The sequence below is a fragment of the Xenopus laevis genome, chromosome 6L (genome assembly GCF_017654675.1).
Source record: "Xenopus laevis strain J_2021 chromosome 6L, Xenopus_laevis_v10.1, whole genome shotgun sequence".
NCBI classification, from domain to species: Eukaryota; Metazoa; Chordata; class Amphibia; order Anura; family Pipidae; genus Xenopus; species Xenopus laevis.
The window spans coordinates 56,258,611-56,274,933 of NC_054381.1; the positions used below are offsets into that span (position 1 = coordinate 56,258,611).

Genomic DNA, 16,323 nt, shown 5'->3' on the forward strand with positions numbered 1-16,323 from the left:
CATTATACTCATAACTGTTTCATATTCTGGACCAAAGTTTCAATAAAACAAAATAGTTAGCTTTTTGTGTTTGGACACATAGCTATATGTACCCCTAGTTGAAATGGGCAGTAGTTTGCATGAGTGCTACACAAGAAAGGATTTTATTTTTTACAACTTGAAAGAGACTGTAAATAGACATTGTAAGACATCTGTATCTACATACTTAGGGGCTAATGTACTCCAAATATAAAATATCAGGATATTAGAAGGCACCAAGAAGCTCCACACTATATATGCACTAAGCTAAATTTGTTTTATTAAATGATGGTGGAACCTTATTGAGCATAGAAAATACCTTCATTTGAAAATAACACCTAGAGCATTGACTCTCTTCACTTTGTCTAGATCCCCTTGTTTGAAGTAATCAAACAATTAATAAATTGCTTGACTCATGGTGTTTGCTATTATGGTTATTGTACCTTACGTTTCACTATAGACCTACAACTTGGTCATTGTTTGACATGAGACAATTATTTGGGGTGGATACTTAAAGGGAAGGCCTTCAAGTGACTATCAAGCTCTGTACCTTAAATGTATCCTACTTGGTATTTATCCACTTCTAAATGCTAACACATTAACCCAACTTTGCTACACATAATTATTTTCTACTGAAGAGCTGCAGGGACCAGTTATTGATGTAGTTCTACTCCCAGCTGAATGAAAAATAAGTTTCCAGTAAACTTTAGTTACACGAGCTTGCAACTACATTAAATTATGGATTTCAAGACCCCTGTATTTCAAGGTTATTGCTATTCCCTGAACCCTCCATGCCCTTTTCCTATCCCTTTCCTTCCCCCCATCCAAACACCAAGACAATGGACTACAAGGGATAACACAATACATTTATTATTATGTTATCTCATGTATTCTTTAATGTACATTGTTATGCTTGATAAACTTTATTAAAATAATTATTTTTTAAAAATATGACTAAATTATGAAGTGAAAGTTATCAATGATGTAGATATCAATGTGTTTGGAAATCACTGCTCTTGCTGCTGCCTATTCAATACTAGTCATTTATACAAGCTAACAAGTCGTTATTCTGTATGTCGGATTTCTATGAAACTATAATCTTGCTATGACGCTTTGGTGCTTCACTCCCTGTTATCCCCTATGTATAGACACAAACAGAACTGTGTGATTTTCTATTTCACCTTGTCATAAATACCAGTGCTTAACCTTGCTTGTTGTTCTTTCCACTCCCCATGTTAACTTGAAGCCAGGTGGTGAGAAACTATTTGCTGTGTGCACCAGTAAGGAAAAAAAGAAACACTGAGTTTAAACAGTAGGAGTTTGACAACATACAGTAGAACCCTAAATTTACATCCCCCGAATTTAAGTTTTCCCTCATTTTACATTGTTGTTTTGTGGTCCCACCTATATATTATGTATAATACATTTCCCTGATTTTACATTTTCCTGGAATTTACATCATTTTTTTCTAGTCCCCTTAAAACGTAAAATGGGGCTTCTACTGTATTGACATTGCAAGATTTACTGGTAGACAGTTGCTTTGTTTTGAAAGTAACATTGCAGAGCTGAAGAGTCTCCCCAGCGCAAAATGCTTGTGTGTTTTCTAAAGCTTGGTTATTGAGTGTTCTAATGAATGTAGAAAGACTTTCAGTTGAAAGACCTTCAGTTGGTTTCACATACCTATAGCCTTTGTTAACAGCATGTCTTGAATTGCTAGCCTGATGTCTTTGCTTTGTTTTATAAGACATGCAGACATTTATATCAGTATCACTGAGGGACAAATGAAACAATATACAGTATGCTTAGCATCAGACAGACTGAAGTTGAAAATAAATAGCCCAAATACAAAAATAAACTTTATTAAGACACTCCTTAAATGTTTCTATTCATTTTTGCATCTCATTTACCATGTTTTCATTGGTTTAGTTTTCCTTTGTTTTAGCACGGTTCTCTTCATGGGACGGTGTTGCAGTATGAAGCAAAAGCAGTCCACAAAGGGTAATAGAAATTCCTACCCACCACAGCATAGCACGGGCCTCTCCAAACAGAACCTTTCCAATGAGTGCCTGCAACACACACAACATTCCTACATTTAAAGATAGAGAAATTTGCTGTATGGCACATTTGAAATTCCTACTTATAATACCATCTTAATTCAAGAATTATAGCTTTGTAAGTAATGCAAGCTATCAAGACTTGTTTTATACGCTTGTGTGCATGGATATTATCAAGACATTATCCATATTGTCTGAATTTCCCATAATGGGTCTACATGCATGTCTACTGGTGCTAGTAATATAAATTGGGCCCTTTCTCCTAGAGTATGACCCTAAAAGTGTTGCTTTCTGTACATAACATGGTCTGGGTCAGTTTAAAAAATTCATTTTTAGTATTAGGAAATAGGTCTTCATTTTTTTTAGTTACATATTTTGTTGTGCAGCTTGAAAGATGAACAGTAGAGGGCCTGAATAGAAAGTCAAACAAGACAAAAAAAAAAAAAAAATGCCTTACAGTCAATGTTTTTTGCCTTGCTGGGGTCACTGATGCACGGATACAGGCCAGAAAGATGATGTTTTACAATATAAATAGTTTTCCTTTTAATTGAGGAAAATTGATTGGCTATGATAGGATTGTATTTAGAATACTCTTGGATACCACTTGACCCATCTTAGATAGAGCTACTGCAGAGTATCTGTAAATAAGGGAACACCTTTCAAAAATTAGGCCTGGTGGAAGAAACAACTTGCATTTTTGAATATCTCAAGTTATTTCTCATTTGCTAAGGCAGATGTGAAGCTGTACCAATAAATGCATTTGCAGAGATCCAAAATGTTAGCACCTATGTTAGTAAACAGGCCCAAAGATCTCATAGTTGCTGTGTGCATGCATTGTGGATATTTACACAGCAGCAAAGGGAGATCTGCAGAATGTATTTGCTTACTTACTCGTACTATAGCATGGATATCCACAAAACAGGCACCCTTTTTCAGAAACACTTTGGAAAACATTACTAAATAGCAAAATGAGTTTTACAAATAGTTTTGTTGCCACAACTTCTAAGCACTGTAACATGGATCTGTGCAATGATACTAGAGAACTGGCTAAAATATTTTTCCCTGTTTTTCTTATAACTATATAAATAAACAGATATATGCAATCATGGAAAATCTTCTCTTATGAAAACAATCTGAACATACGCATATTGGACTATTATAGCAACTGCTTATGTTGTCTAAATTTTACTGTAGACCTATTCATCCTCCGATGATATGTTTCTTATTAAGGCAAATGTGCGTCTTTTTCCCGAAATCTGTCTGTTACCAGCATTAAAGGCTGGAAGCATGGGCGGTAACAGGCATTTCTCACATGGCTACTTGCTCAGTTAGTCTTACAGTCACTTGCAAATTTGAAAAGGCTGGAGTTAACTCTTTGCTACCCATGCTCTAGCTGCAGCAACTTCTTCACAAACATTAAGCCAACCTGCTTTTTAGAGCTAAAATTCAGATTTTTATACCAGATCCAAAACATTTACAATATAAAATATTGCACGAAAGTGAGGCTCTAATGACGTTTATATAAAATATTTAAGATCTACTGATATATGTACACCTAAACTTAAATTTTGGCAGTCATATAATTATTCTTAAATATTGTCTGTAATATTAGTACAAATCGGATCCTGGTTTAGTGGTACTTACAGCGGTGATATTTCAAATAAATGCGTCCTGGATGCTGCCCATGATTATAATAAGCCTAAACCTTGGAGAAATAAGTTAGGAACTATGGCCTAGAGCAGTGATCCCCAACCAGTGGCTCATGAGTAACATGTTGCTCTCCAACCCCTTGGATGTTGCTCCCAGTGGCCTCAAAGCAGGTTTTTATTTTTAATTCCAGGCTTGTTTTGGCTGCATAAAAACCAGGTGCCAAACAGAACCTCAATGTAGGTTGACAATCCACATGGGGCTACTAAATGGCCAATCACAGCCCTTATTTGGCACACCAGGAACATTTTATATGCTAGTGTTGCTCTCAAACTCCTTTTACTTCTGAATGTTGCTCACGGGTTCTAAAGCTTGGGGATCTCTGGCCTAGAGCTTTATTGATATTAAAAGCTTTATAAAAGGGAAGTTAAAGGACAATTTCAATAAATCAGAGGAATCAAGTGAGCATATGTTGTGTGAGGATATTAAGCTAGAAAGATTCTGATACCAGATCACAAACATTCACAATATTGAGTTAATTGCCCTATTTAAAGCTAATGAGCACCATATTCACCACTGTGTATGTGCTGGCAGTATAATAAACTGTCCAGACAATAAACCAGAGTAAAACTGTATTCTACAATGTATACAACAAGTTTGACTAGCTACAAAGAGAAATGTTTCATATGTATTAAAAGCATGATGTTTCCAAGCCTTTACCATCTATAGGGAAACTAATGTCAATGGTCATAATGTTATACTGTTTTAGCAACTGATAAATTTAGACACACTAGAAGGGAAATAAATAACTGGACTACAGCAGAATCCCAATTTGACATCCTCAGTTTTTACATTTTCAATTGACAATGTTTTGTTTTGGTCTTATTCAGGTGAGCTGTGTTTTTTCTTTCCCAGATTTAATATTTTACACAGTCCCCTGGGAAACGTAAAATAGGGGATCTACTGTTTTAGTTGCTATAGTTCAGTTGGTGTTCTAATAAAAATGACTGGATTTGCAGTTCTGAAGAGCAAGTACTTTGCAATTCAGTATACAGTATACAGATTTTCTATAAAGAGTAGCTTGCATGTTTTAAATAATCATGACTTAGTCTGCAGTGGCAACTGTGAATGGTCCTCTTGCTGTAGAGGCCCCATCTGGCCTTCTATCTGCGACCCTAGACTTTGTAGTTTTGTCCCACACTCTGGTTTATTATGATGAATTATTGGGTTTCTGATGGTGTGCATCCAAAGAAGAAGAAATAAACAAGAAGAAAATTCAAAAAGCTAAAATGAGGTTTGCATTAGTTCTCACTCTACATGTTAGGGGTGGTGACTGTGCGAGATTAATAGAATGGGCAGCATTCCAACTGCCCCAATGTCGGACAGGGACATTGTAGACCCACTGAGGCTGCGACACCAAGGTCTCTGCTTGTAACCACCAGGGCCCTCCCTCCTCCCAATGTCTACCCCCTCACACACAACCGCGTGCACATCAGGTCACATGGCATTCAGCTTACTTATTTCCTTCTTTAAACTTTGAGGAAGAGGCCACAGGGGGGAGTGGACCTGGGCCCACTATGCTTTCTCCAGGTGTTCCGTTGGCCCAGTCCGACCATTAGTAACCCTAATGAGTACTTTATGTGAAGCCTTGCAACAGGACTATTTCTCTAAAAATGGAAAACTGCCTGAAGTGTTTTGTGCAGCATTTCATCTTAATTCGTATAGGCTGAGTGTATAAGAGCTATGTAAACAACGTGTGTATAGAGCAATGTGTGTAGAGCACAGTATCCCCTGCTCGCCACTTGTTATTGTTTATGCTTGTGTCAGTACTTGCATGTGTAAGTAAACAGTTTAGAGGGAACACCATACTAAGATAGATTTCATCATTAAAACAAAATCATCTTGAAAACAGTAAAAAAAAAGATGAAGTAGAAAAGAAGTTTATATTTGAACCTGTATTGGTGTAATTCTTCTTAATTGCTTTCATGAAGTGTGTGCACATGACACGCATCACAGTGGTCACATGACAGGTAGCACCCCTTAAAGGAGCAGGTTAAAGAAACGTTCAGTATGACACAAACAGTGACATTTCGAAACAACATGCAATTAGTTTTTACTTTTCAATGATTTAGCTTTTTGTTCTGCACCTCTCCAGTCTGGAATTTTAGCATATATCTAGTTGCACACTAACATGACTTCTTTCTTTGGGTATTCTTTTTATCACCTCTCAGATACATGTGCAATGCCCGAAAATAGGCAGGTTTGGCAAAGCTGTTTATATGTGCATTTGAATAGCAAATCTCAACATAGTTCTGTGGAAGCACAACTCTTACCGAGAACATAAAATTTGAGGCAGTTGTTGTGACAGTTGCAGCAGCAGAAGAGGAAGATAATCTTAATGCCTTTGCAAAGAAAGTCCACATGACGGCATTACAAACAAAGACAAGGCAGGTGCAGCAAAGACGGAGGAGTAGATGGACCTGTAACACAAGCAACAACAATTGAGATGAGTGGAATTTCTCACCAGATATGGATTTGCGATTGATTTCACTGTATTTTGCATGCAAACACCCATTGACTTCAATGTATTTTACTCTGAAAAAGGTTGCTGCAAAAAAAAAAAAAAAGGCCCAAAAAATCAAAATGAACCAGTTAATAGTGCTAATCCAGCAGAATTCTGCACTGAAATCCATTTCTCAAAAGAGCAAACAAATTTTTTTTATATTCAATTTTGAAATCTAACATGGGGCTAGACATATTGTCAATTTCCCAGCTGCCCCAAGTCATGTGGCTTGTGCTCTGATAAACTTCAATCACTCTTTACTGCTGTACTGCAAGTTGGAGTGATATCACCCCCTCCCTTTTCCCCCCAGCAGCCAAATAAAAGAACAATGGGAAAGTAACCAGATAACAGCTCCTTAACACAAGATAACAGCTGCCTGGTAGATCTAAGAACAACACTCAATAGTAAAAACCCATGTCCCACTGAGACTCCTTCAGTTACATTGAGAAGGAAAAACAGCAGCCTGCCAGAAAGCATTTCTCTCCTAAAGTGCAGGCACAAGTCACATGACCAGGGGCAGCTGGGAAATTGGCAAAATGTCTAGCCCCATGTCAGATTTCAAAATTGAATATAAAAAAATCTGTTTGCTCTTTTGAGAAATGGATTTCAGTGCAGAAGTCTGCTGGAGTAGCACTATTAACTGGTGCGTTTTGAAAAAAACATGTTTTCCAATGACAGGATCCCTTTAAGCAGACTAGCAGCCAGAGCCTCCTTCAGTCCAATGACAGATTTGATTGACACACCTTGTAACTTGTGCTCAAAATGTCACCGATACTCATTTTCACTCCCACTAACTACAAGTCACCCTACATGGACAGTTATTGCCTAAAATAATAATAATCTCCCAAGCAGGGTGACCCTTGGCTTGATCTGTAAGAAGTGATCCATAACAAGTAACGGATCACTTTTTACAGATCAAGTTTTTCATAAACAACATAGGAGTTCAAAATGCCCCATGGGCCATTAGCATAGCTGAATAGGACAGCTGATAGGCTTGCTACAGTTACTTTTATTATCCATAAGTACTTATGGATAATAAAAGTAACTGTAGCAAGCCTATGAGCAGCAAAAGGGCCAGCAAAGAACAGTCCTGTATTATAAGGGGTACATATTAACTTGAGGAGAGGGACTTCCATTCTTCCCCCTTTAAAGAGCACTGCAAGGCCCCATTAAAATATGGGGTGCAGGTTTGCTCTTTTTGATTTCAGTGTGGACATTACTGAAATAGACATTAGAGGAATTAAACAGATAAAGAGTATGGAAAGTCTCAGGCTGGCCAAGTTGCACTTCACTGATTATTATGTATAATATAAGGGCACCTGTTTGCGAACACGCTTGTGCGTCCTCGGTTGCACAAGGCCCTGTACACATGTCACCGTTTGCGCACGGCTGTGCAGGTGAGGCTCCCAGCAGACATTACACGGCACTGGCACCGTACAATAAAGTCTCTAAGGGCACAAGGGGCATCTCTTAGACAAATAACTAACCATATTAAAGTGCAATAAGATTTCTTGCAAAGAGAGATAGAAAGCTGTCACAAAGGGTCCTTTAAGTGTAAGTGTCGTGGATAAATGAACTCTAGGTACAAAGCAGTCAGTAATGAACTCTAGGTACAAATAGGGTTGCCACCTTTTCTGGAAAAAAATACCGGCCTTCCTATATATTTATCTTTTTTCCCTATTAATAACATTGGGATCAGCCATCATTTTTACCAGCCAGGTGGTAACCCTAGGTACAAAGCAGTCACTAACGCATTTTAGGACATCGTCAGGAGAACACATGCTCATTTGTGCGCTCTCCTAATTTACCTTTTATTACACTCACTTATCAGAGGAGGCTGCAGTCACACCTCCATGCTGCCCACATTTACTGTTGCAATCTCTCCCCTCGTGGCTCATCCTCAGCCCTCCCTCCTCAGCACAAAAACTCTCTGTCCTCCGGCCTCCCCCTCAGCACAAAAGCTCTCCATCCTAAGCCCTCCATCAGTACAAAAGCTCAGCCCTCCCTCCTCTGCTCTCAGCCATCACTTACCTGAAGAGGCAAAAGTCACAACTTCCTGGCTGGCCACATATCATGTTGCAATTTCCCTCCTCTTGGCTCATTCCTCAGCCCTCAGTGCAAAATCTCTCCATCCTCAGCCCTCCATGCTCAGCCCTCAGCTCATAAGCCAGGCTAATAGCTCAGGAAGGAGGGCTAATGGCTGAGGTAGGAAAGCTTCAGCACCAAGGGCCGAGGAGGGAGTTGTGACTGATGCCTCTTCGGCGAAGTGAGTATAACAACAGACGAGTCTGCATTCTCCTTCCTTAGCAGCGCGCACACAGGAGCATGTGTTCTCAGGAAGATGTCCTAAAATGCTTTCCGTATGGCATGGCTCTATCACTACTACACTAAGTGCACCGCCCTCCCGCAGTCAATACAATGCAGTCAGACACTTACCCACTCGCACATCCCTCCCTGATCCCCTGCCACAACTTCGCACGCATCCCTCACATAATCGGCCCCCAGAGCAAGTTTGGCAGAGCAGGCGGATAGCGCCCCTAAAAGTCCTGCCAGGGCACTGCATCCCCAGCTGGACATCATCGGGTTTCCTCTGAAAGCAATGTGAATACTTCCGGAATACCACCTGACCAACTGAGGGAAAGTAGAATGTGACATAGCGCGGCCATCTTACTTATGGGCACATTCAGGTACGAGTTAGGGGCGCTAAGTATTAATGTTTTTTTTTTAAATATTGCTTATAATTATCTTCTATACATATGTATCCGACCATACAATAGTATATACTGTGCCCGTAGTTGCTATGTAAGAATATAATGCTTTTTTTAAAAACATTTTATAAAGATATCTTTATTAAATGTCCTGTGTGGAGACAAAAGTATAGCATTCACTTCTTTCCAGTTGTTAAATGGCCACTGACCCCATCTAAAAAAGAATAAAAATTTTGTATTATTATCTTTCTATTGAAGCCTCTTTTATTCATACCCCAGTCTCTTATTTGAATCAGTGCATGGTTGCTAAGGTCATTTAGCCTAGACCCAATCAGATGGCTGACGTTGCAAACTGGAGAGCTGCTGAATAGATAGGTAAATAACTCAAAAACCACAAAATAATTAAAAAACACATTTGCAGATTGTCTCAGAATATGACTCTACATCATATTAAAAGTAAACTCGGAGGTGAGCAGCTCCCTCAAAAATAGACAAGCAAATGGGAAAATCTCTTTTGTGTAACTCTGCTAATGGGGATCCAGTATCCTTGGAAATAACTTTCATTTATTTCAGAGGTGTAACAACCTCCCAGGGCCTCCTTCCACCCCAAGTGTTACACAATATGCCTATTTACAGCCTGGGGGAGTGGGGGATCCAGACATGTCAACCCTCCTGTTTTTCTGGGGAGTCACTGGTCTTTATAACTTCTATAACCTTTATATGGAGATAGAGGTCATGAGTGTGGTTAGGATGTAACATGGCATGGTGTGGGAATGTCATGGTTGTTGCCAGAGGATAACATGCCTGAGGCTCCTGGGCCCTCTCTTCTTAGCACTTCCAACTGCAACTGGTTGAATGAATTCTCCAGACAAATATTTTGATATCCACCCATATTATTAGCTGCACTGAGACTGCAATGACACCGGGTCTAACCAATCATGTTCATTTTTAAATGGCCGAACCCATTTTTTTTTTTAAAGAAAAACAACAATATTAGGATGATTTTTTTTTTTGTCTGAGATGGAACAAGGAAACTTGCAGCCTTGGATTAAGAGAAATATTTTTAAACCAACAGTCAGCAAATTGATTGAATTGGCCTTCCAAATTACTAAACCAATTGGATCAGTTCATTCAAAATTGGGAAACTTGCCCTGGCTGTCATGATCATTTTGTAGGCAAATTACTACAATTTATTATTTAGTGTATTTCAGTTGACTTGCCTAAGAACATTATCATAACATACTAGCCGAATAGCAGAATTTTACAGACAAGGCAATATGCATGTACATATATATGTACATGCGTTTACAAAGTTTTTAGGCAATTGATCATATTTTTGAAAGTGGAAAATACTTCTTTATTTAAGTGAGATCCCTGCAAAAGTTTTGGGGCAAGCCCCTTCATCAAGTGCTACATTGAGTGGAGTGTGTCTTTGTTTCGTTTGGATTTGCATACAAGAAGGTATTCCATTTGCTGCAGCAAGGCCTATTTTGAGCATCTCCCATAAATATAAAGATACATTTTCTTTCAGTGATAAAGTTTGAAAGGTAGGAGTTAAAAAGTTGCGACTTCACAAATCCAAACTGAAAGGCTAAACTTGTCGGACAGTGTCGGATTGATAAAATTCACCTTACAGGTTGGATGTAGTAAAATCTGATGAGTAAACTACATGGTAGACTTGGCATTCGGCTTGACATGTCTGTCGGAAGGGAATGCTGCATCTTCATCAAACATGATAACCTCGAATGGTGTCTGACCGGCTTCTTTTCGCTTTGAAACACATTGACTGTCAGATATTGATGCATGAACTGCACCATCCAACTTTACCTTACAGCTATGGGGATCAGATTCCAACAAATTCTCATGCTGCTGCGTGGTGTTGTGTGACAAGATCAGATAAAATCTGACCAACAAAATCTCATCAAAATCTAATCTCCTGTGTAGTAAAGCCTTTATAAGAGAAGGAAAGATGGTATTTACCTGGGGGCAGGGGTGGACTGGCCCGGCTCTTGGGGGGGCCCTGAGACAACCGCACTGGTGGGTGCCGAGCCTCCCAGTCCGACCCTGTTTGGGGTTGCCAAAAGTTAGGCACCTAATGTATTGCTAAGTATAGATGCTGTAAAACTGATATCAGGAGTTATTTACTGTATCATGTAGAAGTTAAAAACAGATCTTCATTTTCCAAACCCAGCATTTTCTGATATTATTATATTATTTATAATTGTTGCTCAAACAGATAAACAGTTGACTTAAGTTTGAGAAACATTTTTATTTTGAAATTATGGTTCTTGCTGAAGCGTGCATCTTAGCTGCATATCCCAAAAGCTATTTAATGTACAATGTAAGATTTATTGTCAATCAAAAACCTCTTCTTACTAGTAACAGATTCATATTTAAAATTACGTATAATATATTCCCTTTAGTCTAAGCATGGGAATAGCTAATTCTCTTCTATAGATGTCTGAGACAGTTATATGAAAATATACATGCACTTTAGAAACACAAACAAACAATTTACAACAAATACGTTTCTACAAAGGAAAACAGGTAGCAGCTGCCATCTTTATACAAACAGGAAAGGGTACTTTGTAAACAGACACTGAAGAAAAAAAAGAACACCTAGGACATTCTAAATGTTTATGATTTGTTTCTTTTTAACAGAGTGTAAGTGCCACTTGGTGATCAAGTTCTTTTGGGAATTGAATGTTATTGCCAGCTATATCTATGGAGACCGGAGTGTAGTATATGGTGTTACTCTGAAAAACAAAGCAATGCAAAAAAGGAGCTAGCTCTCTACTTTCATCTTACAGTGATATGTGTAGAATATGTTGAAAAACGTTACCTCCATTTGCTTGCTCCAAGCTTAGTAAATGGACCTTTATACTGAACAAATCATAGCCTTGAATTAAATTGGACAGGCATTACTATGTATGTCGGTTTTACCATAAAGTCATGATATTGCATGCTCTAAAAATTGCTCTAAAAATTATGATATAATTGGTATCACTGAGACCTGGTGGGATGAAACATGTGACTGGATTGTGAATTTAAATGGTTACACCCTTTTTAGGAGGGATAGAGGGATTAAAAAGGGTGGAGGAGTGTGTTTGTATGTAAAGCCTGAATTAAAGCCATGCGCTAAAGAAATAAAAATAGCTGGCACTGGTGAGGGTGTAGAATCACTCTGGGTAGAGATTTCGACTGGGCAAAAGGTATCAAAAAGAATTATCATTGGTGTATGCTATAAACCACCTCGTATAAGTGTCGAGTATGAAGCCGAGCTACTCTTGCAGATACAAGCGGCTTCACAGCTGGGTCAAATTGTTGCTATGGGCGACTTCAATTATCCAGACATTGACTGGGGTAATGGGGTTGCTAAGACAGAAAAAGCTAGTAGGTTTGTAAATATGCTGAATGACAACTTTTTATACCAGCTCGTTCAAGAACCTACTAGGAATAACTCTCTTTTGGACCTTGTAATAACTAACAATACTGAACTCATCTCTAATATTTGTGTGGGGGAGCATTTAGGGAATAGTGATCATAACATGATCTCCTTTGAGATTCTGTTGCAGAAGCAATTCTATAAGGGAGTAACTAAAACACTAAATTTCAGACGTGCAAACTTTGACAGTATAAGGGCATCTCTGCAACATATTAAGTGGGAAATGCTTTTCACAGGGTTAAACACAGAACAAAAATGGGAAGTCTTTAAAATGCTGCTTAATAAATATACTTGTCAGTATATTCCACTTGTAAGCAAGGAACGTCGTTGCAAAGCAAAACCTTTTTGGTTCAATAGAAGCGTTGGTGTTGAGGTGGGTAAGAAAAGACGTGCTTTTAAGGCTTTCAAGTTAGCTGGTACAGCCGAAACATTTATAAGGTACAAGGAGGCCAATAAATCATGCAAAGAAGCTATAAGGCAAGCTAAAATTGCTATAGAAAAGGATATTGAAGCAGGAAGGGGTGGGACCCTTACTATCAGAGGGGGGTCAGCTGGTTGATGAAAACAAAATAAAAGCGCAGATTCTGAACTCGTATTTTTCATCTGTGTACACAAATGAAGAACCAGTAAGTGAAGGTTTCCTTCTTAACACTCCCAATTCTAGTAATACAACTAATGATGCATGGTTCACACATGAAGAAATTCAAAAGAGACTTGAACATGTTAAGATTAACAAAGGTCCAGGGCCAGATGGTATTCATCCCAGGGTAATTAGCGAGCTTAGCTCTGTGATTGCCAAACCTCTTTACTTAATTTTTCAGGATTCATTGAGATCTGGCATTGTGCCGAGAGACTGGCGAATTGCTAATGTGGTGCCTCTATTCAAAAAAGGATCCCGTTCTCAGCCTCAAAACTATAGGCCAGTTAGTCTGACGTCAGTATTAGGAAAGCTTTTCGAAGGGTTAATAAAGGATAAGATACTGGACTTCATAGCAAATCATAATACTATGAGTTTGTGCCAGCATGGTTTTATGCGTAATAGATCTTGCCAGACTAACTTAATTTCTTTTTACGAGAATGTAAGTAGAGACCTCGATTCTGGGATGGCAGTGGATGTGATTTACTTAGACTTTGCTAAAGCATTTGATACAGTGCCACACAAAAGGTTACTGGTTAAATTAAGGAATGTTGGCCTGGAACATAGTATTTGTACCTGGATAGAGAACTGGCTAAAAGATAGACTACAAAGAGTGGTGGTAAATGGAACATTTTCTAATTGGACCAGTGTTGTTAGTGGAGTACCGCAGGGCTCTGTACTAGGTCCCTTGCTTTTCAACTTGTTTATTAATGACCTGGAGGTGGGCATTGAAAGTACTGTTTCTATTTTTGCAGATGATACTAAATTGTGCAGAACTATAGGTTCCATGCAGGATGCTGCCACTTTGCAAAGTGATCTGTCTAAACTGGAAAACTGGGCAGCAAACTGGAAAATGAGGTTCAACGTTGATAAATGCAAGGTTATGCACTTTGGCAAAAATAATATAAATGCAAGTTATACACTAAATGGCAGTGTGTTGGGAGTTTCCTTAAATGAAAAGGATCTAGGGGTCTTTGTAGATAACACGTTGTCTAATTCTGGGCAGTGTCATTCTGTGACTACTAAAGCAAATAAAGTTCTGTCTTGCATAAAAAAGGGCATTAACTCAAGGGATGAAAACATAATTATGCCTCTTTATAGGTCCTTGGTGAGGCCTCATCTGGAGTATGCAGTTCAGTTTTGGACTCCAGTCCTTAAGAGGGATATAATGAGCTGGAGAGAGTGCAGAGACGTGCAACTAAATTGGTTAGAGGGACGGAAGACTTAAATTATGAGGGTAGACTGTCAAGGTTGGGGTTGTTTTCTCTGGAAAAAAGGCGCTTGCGAGGGGACATGATTACACTTTACAAGTACATTAGAGGACATTATAGACAAATGGCAGGGGACCTTTTTACCCATAAAGTGGATCACCGTACCAGAGGCCACCCCTTTAGACTAGAAGAAAAGAACTTTCATTTGAAGCAACGTAGAGGGTTCTTCACAGTCAGGACAGCGAGGTTGTGGAATGCACTGCCGGGTGATGTTGTGATGGCTGATTCAGTTAATGCCTTTAAGAATGGCTTGGATGATTTTTTGGACAGACATAATATCCAAGGCTATTGTGATACTAAACTCTATAGTTAGTATAGGTATGGGTATATAGAATTTTAATTAAAAGTAGGGAGGGGTGTGTGTATGGATGATGGGTTTTCATTTGGAGGGGTTGAACTTGATGGACTTTGTCTTTTTTCAACCCAATTTAACTATGTAACTATGTAACTATTCTGTGGTGTACCTTATGGACACAGATGGTGAAAGTTGAATTTAGCAATATCTGCAGACCATAAATTAGCTATACATTCACTTTGCCTGCTCTGTGCGTCATGAAAATGCTTAGGATATATAGAATTTTCTCTCAACATATCAATTGCAGTGTTCACACTTTTTTGATTCTTTGAGGAAAAGATTCTCAATGCGCAGTTTTTCTGCTTCCTAGAAGAAAACAAAACATATTTTATTCATAACTGTATATAAAACAGACAAATAAAATCAGTAGCATTAGACCATGTATAAGATTATTTTGTACAGCAGTGCTGTCTGGCTGTTTTCCTATAGTAAGTCAATACAATTACTATGTTATCCAAAGATATCATATAAAGCATTTATTAGTCTGGGGGCCATAAAAAGCCTTAAAAGAGAAGGAAAGCTCCAAAACAGTTTATTGCCAACAGATTAGCCACAAAAGTGCAAACTTTAACACTATATTTATTCTGCAGAATGCTTTACCATACCTGAGTAAACAGCTCTAGACACTGTCTCTGTTTGTTTAGGATAGAAGCTGCCAAATAAGCTTGGTGTGACATCACTTCCTGACCGAGTCTCTCCCTGCTCACTTACAGCTCTAAACTCAGATTACAGCAGGGATGGGAGGGGGAGAGGAGCAAACTGAGCATGTTCAAGCCCTAGCCCTGGAGGTTTAAGCTGAAAACAGGAAGTCTGATACAGAAGCCCATGTGTACACAATAGAAGGAAAGAAATGATTTGTTTCTTTTGACAGAGGACTCAGAGCAGCATTACTTTGAGGGTTAGCTGGTGTATTTATATAGACCTTTCTGATAAAGCTTATTTAATTTTAGCCTTTCCTTCTCCTTTAAAGGGCCACATATGGTCCACGGGCCTCCAGTTGGACATCTTTGTTGTACAGAATCTACACCTGAAGATAATTGGTCTTGCTAAAGCAGATGCCTCTCGTGTATTAATGGTACGATGGCCAATCACTAGTCCCTGCAGTGTGTGTGGGACAGGTCATGTTGGGTGGTCGGCTAAATGTAAGTCTTACAGACCCCAGCTGAGGCATCCAGCATGGGGGGTTAACTTTGGAGCACAGGAGTGGACCTGACTCATCACCCCGGGTGTCAGCGCTAGTCACTGACCAAAGACTCCTTTCAGGGGGGGCCATCCTACCTCCTTGGATTCAGGACACTGAAAAAAGCTGATGTGGGGGAGTTAAGCAGGAGGGATATAGAGGGAGAAGGAAGAGTCCAGCTTTTTTTTGGTATCAGTGTCCTGCCTCCTGGAGGGAGGAAATTAACCCTGTGGTTCCTGTGTCCCCCAAGGCCATAAGAGAAAGTGCTTTACCGCTGACGAAGGGGATGGCAGCCCCTTGAAAAGTCTTTTTTTGTGTGTGCACTCTACAATAAACGTTTTGGAGGTGTTTGAATACACCAATTACTAAGATGTCTGTGTGCATACTTCATACTACTTTACTACTCAAAGTCATTTAAGGACAAGGAAAGGATTTGATTGGTCTC

The 16,323-nt window shown here is 39.0% G+C and overlaps 2 protein-coding genes across 4 annotated transcripts in view; both read right to left on the reverse strand.

Moving 5' to 3' along the window:
* Positions 1 to 911: 911 nt before the first annotated feature.
* On the reverse strand, positions 912 to 8,952 carry LOC108718968 (transmembrane protein 42). Of its 3 annotated transcripts, XM_041566072.1 has the most exons (4): positions 8,719 to 8,952; positions 6,053 to 6,199; positions 1,926 to 2,084; positions 912 to 1,286 (listed from the first exon to the last, which is right to left on the reverse strand). In XM_041566072.1, the coding sequence occupies exons 1-3, from the start codon at positions 8,935 to 8,937 to the stop codon at positions 1,941 to 1,943; spliced, it is 510 nt and encodes a 169-aa protein (XP_041422006.1). In that variant the 5' UTR covers positions 8,938 to 8,952; the 3' UTR covers positions 912 to 1,286; positions 1,926 to 1,940. The 3 variants fall into 3 exon arrangements, with proteins under 3 accessions (XP_041422006.1, XP_018123006.1, XP_041422007.1); XM_018267517.1 differs by lacking the exon at positions 912 to 1,286 and having other exon boundaries at positions 1,862 to 2,084; XM_041566073.1 differs by lacking the exons at positions 912 to 1,286; positions 1,926 to 2,084 and adding an exon at positions 2,202 to 2,482.
* A 2,291-nt stretch (positions 8,953 to 11,243) lies between these two features.
* The window catches only part of kif15.L (kinesin family member 15 L homeolog), a gene marked incomplete at both ends in the record, with an annotated part of 61,948 nt that continues 56,868 nt past the window's right edge, over positions 11,244 to 16,323 (reverse strand). The window contains 3 exon segments of the mRNA NM_001088074.1: positions 11,244 to 11,638; positions 11,691 to 11,950; positions 14,797 to 15,004. Coding sequence (NP_001081543.1) covers positions 14,936 to 15,004 — 69 coding nt within the window.

Coding starts and splice junctions, on each gene's coding strand:
- LOC108718968 (XM_041566072.1), bottom strand. CDS start 8,937: ATGTCACATTCTACTTTCCCTCAGTTGGTCAGGTGGTATTCCGGAAGT. Junction 6,200..8,718: donor AGGGAGGGATGTGCGAGTGG/GTAAGTGTCTGA, acceptor CTTGTGTTACAG/GTCCATCTACTCCTCCGTCT. Junction 2,085..6,052: donor CCTCAAATTTTATGTTCTCG/GTAAGAGTTGTG, acceptor TGTGTGTTGCAG/GCACTCATTGGAAAGGTTCT.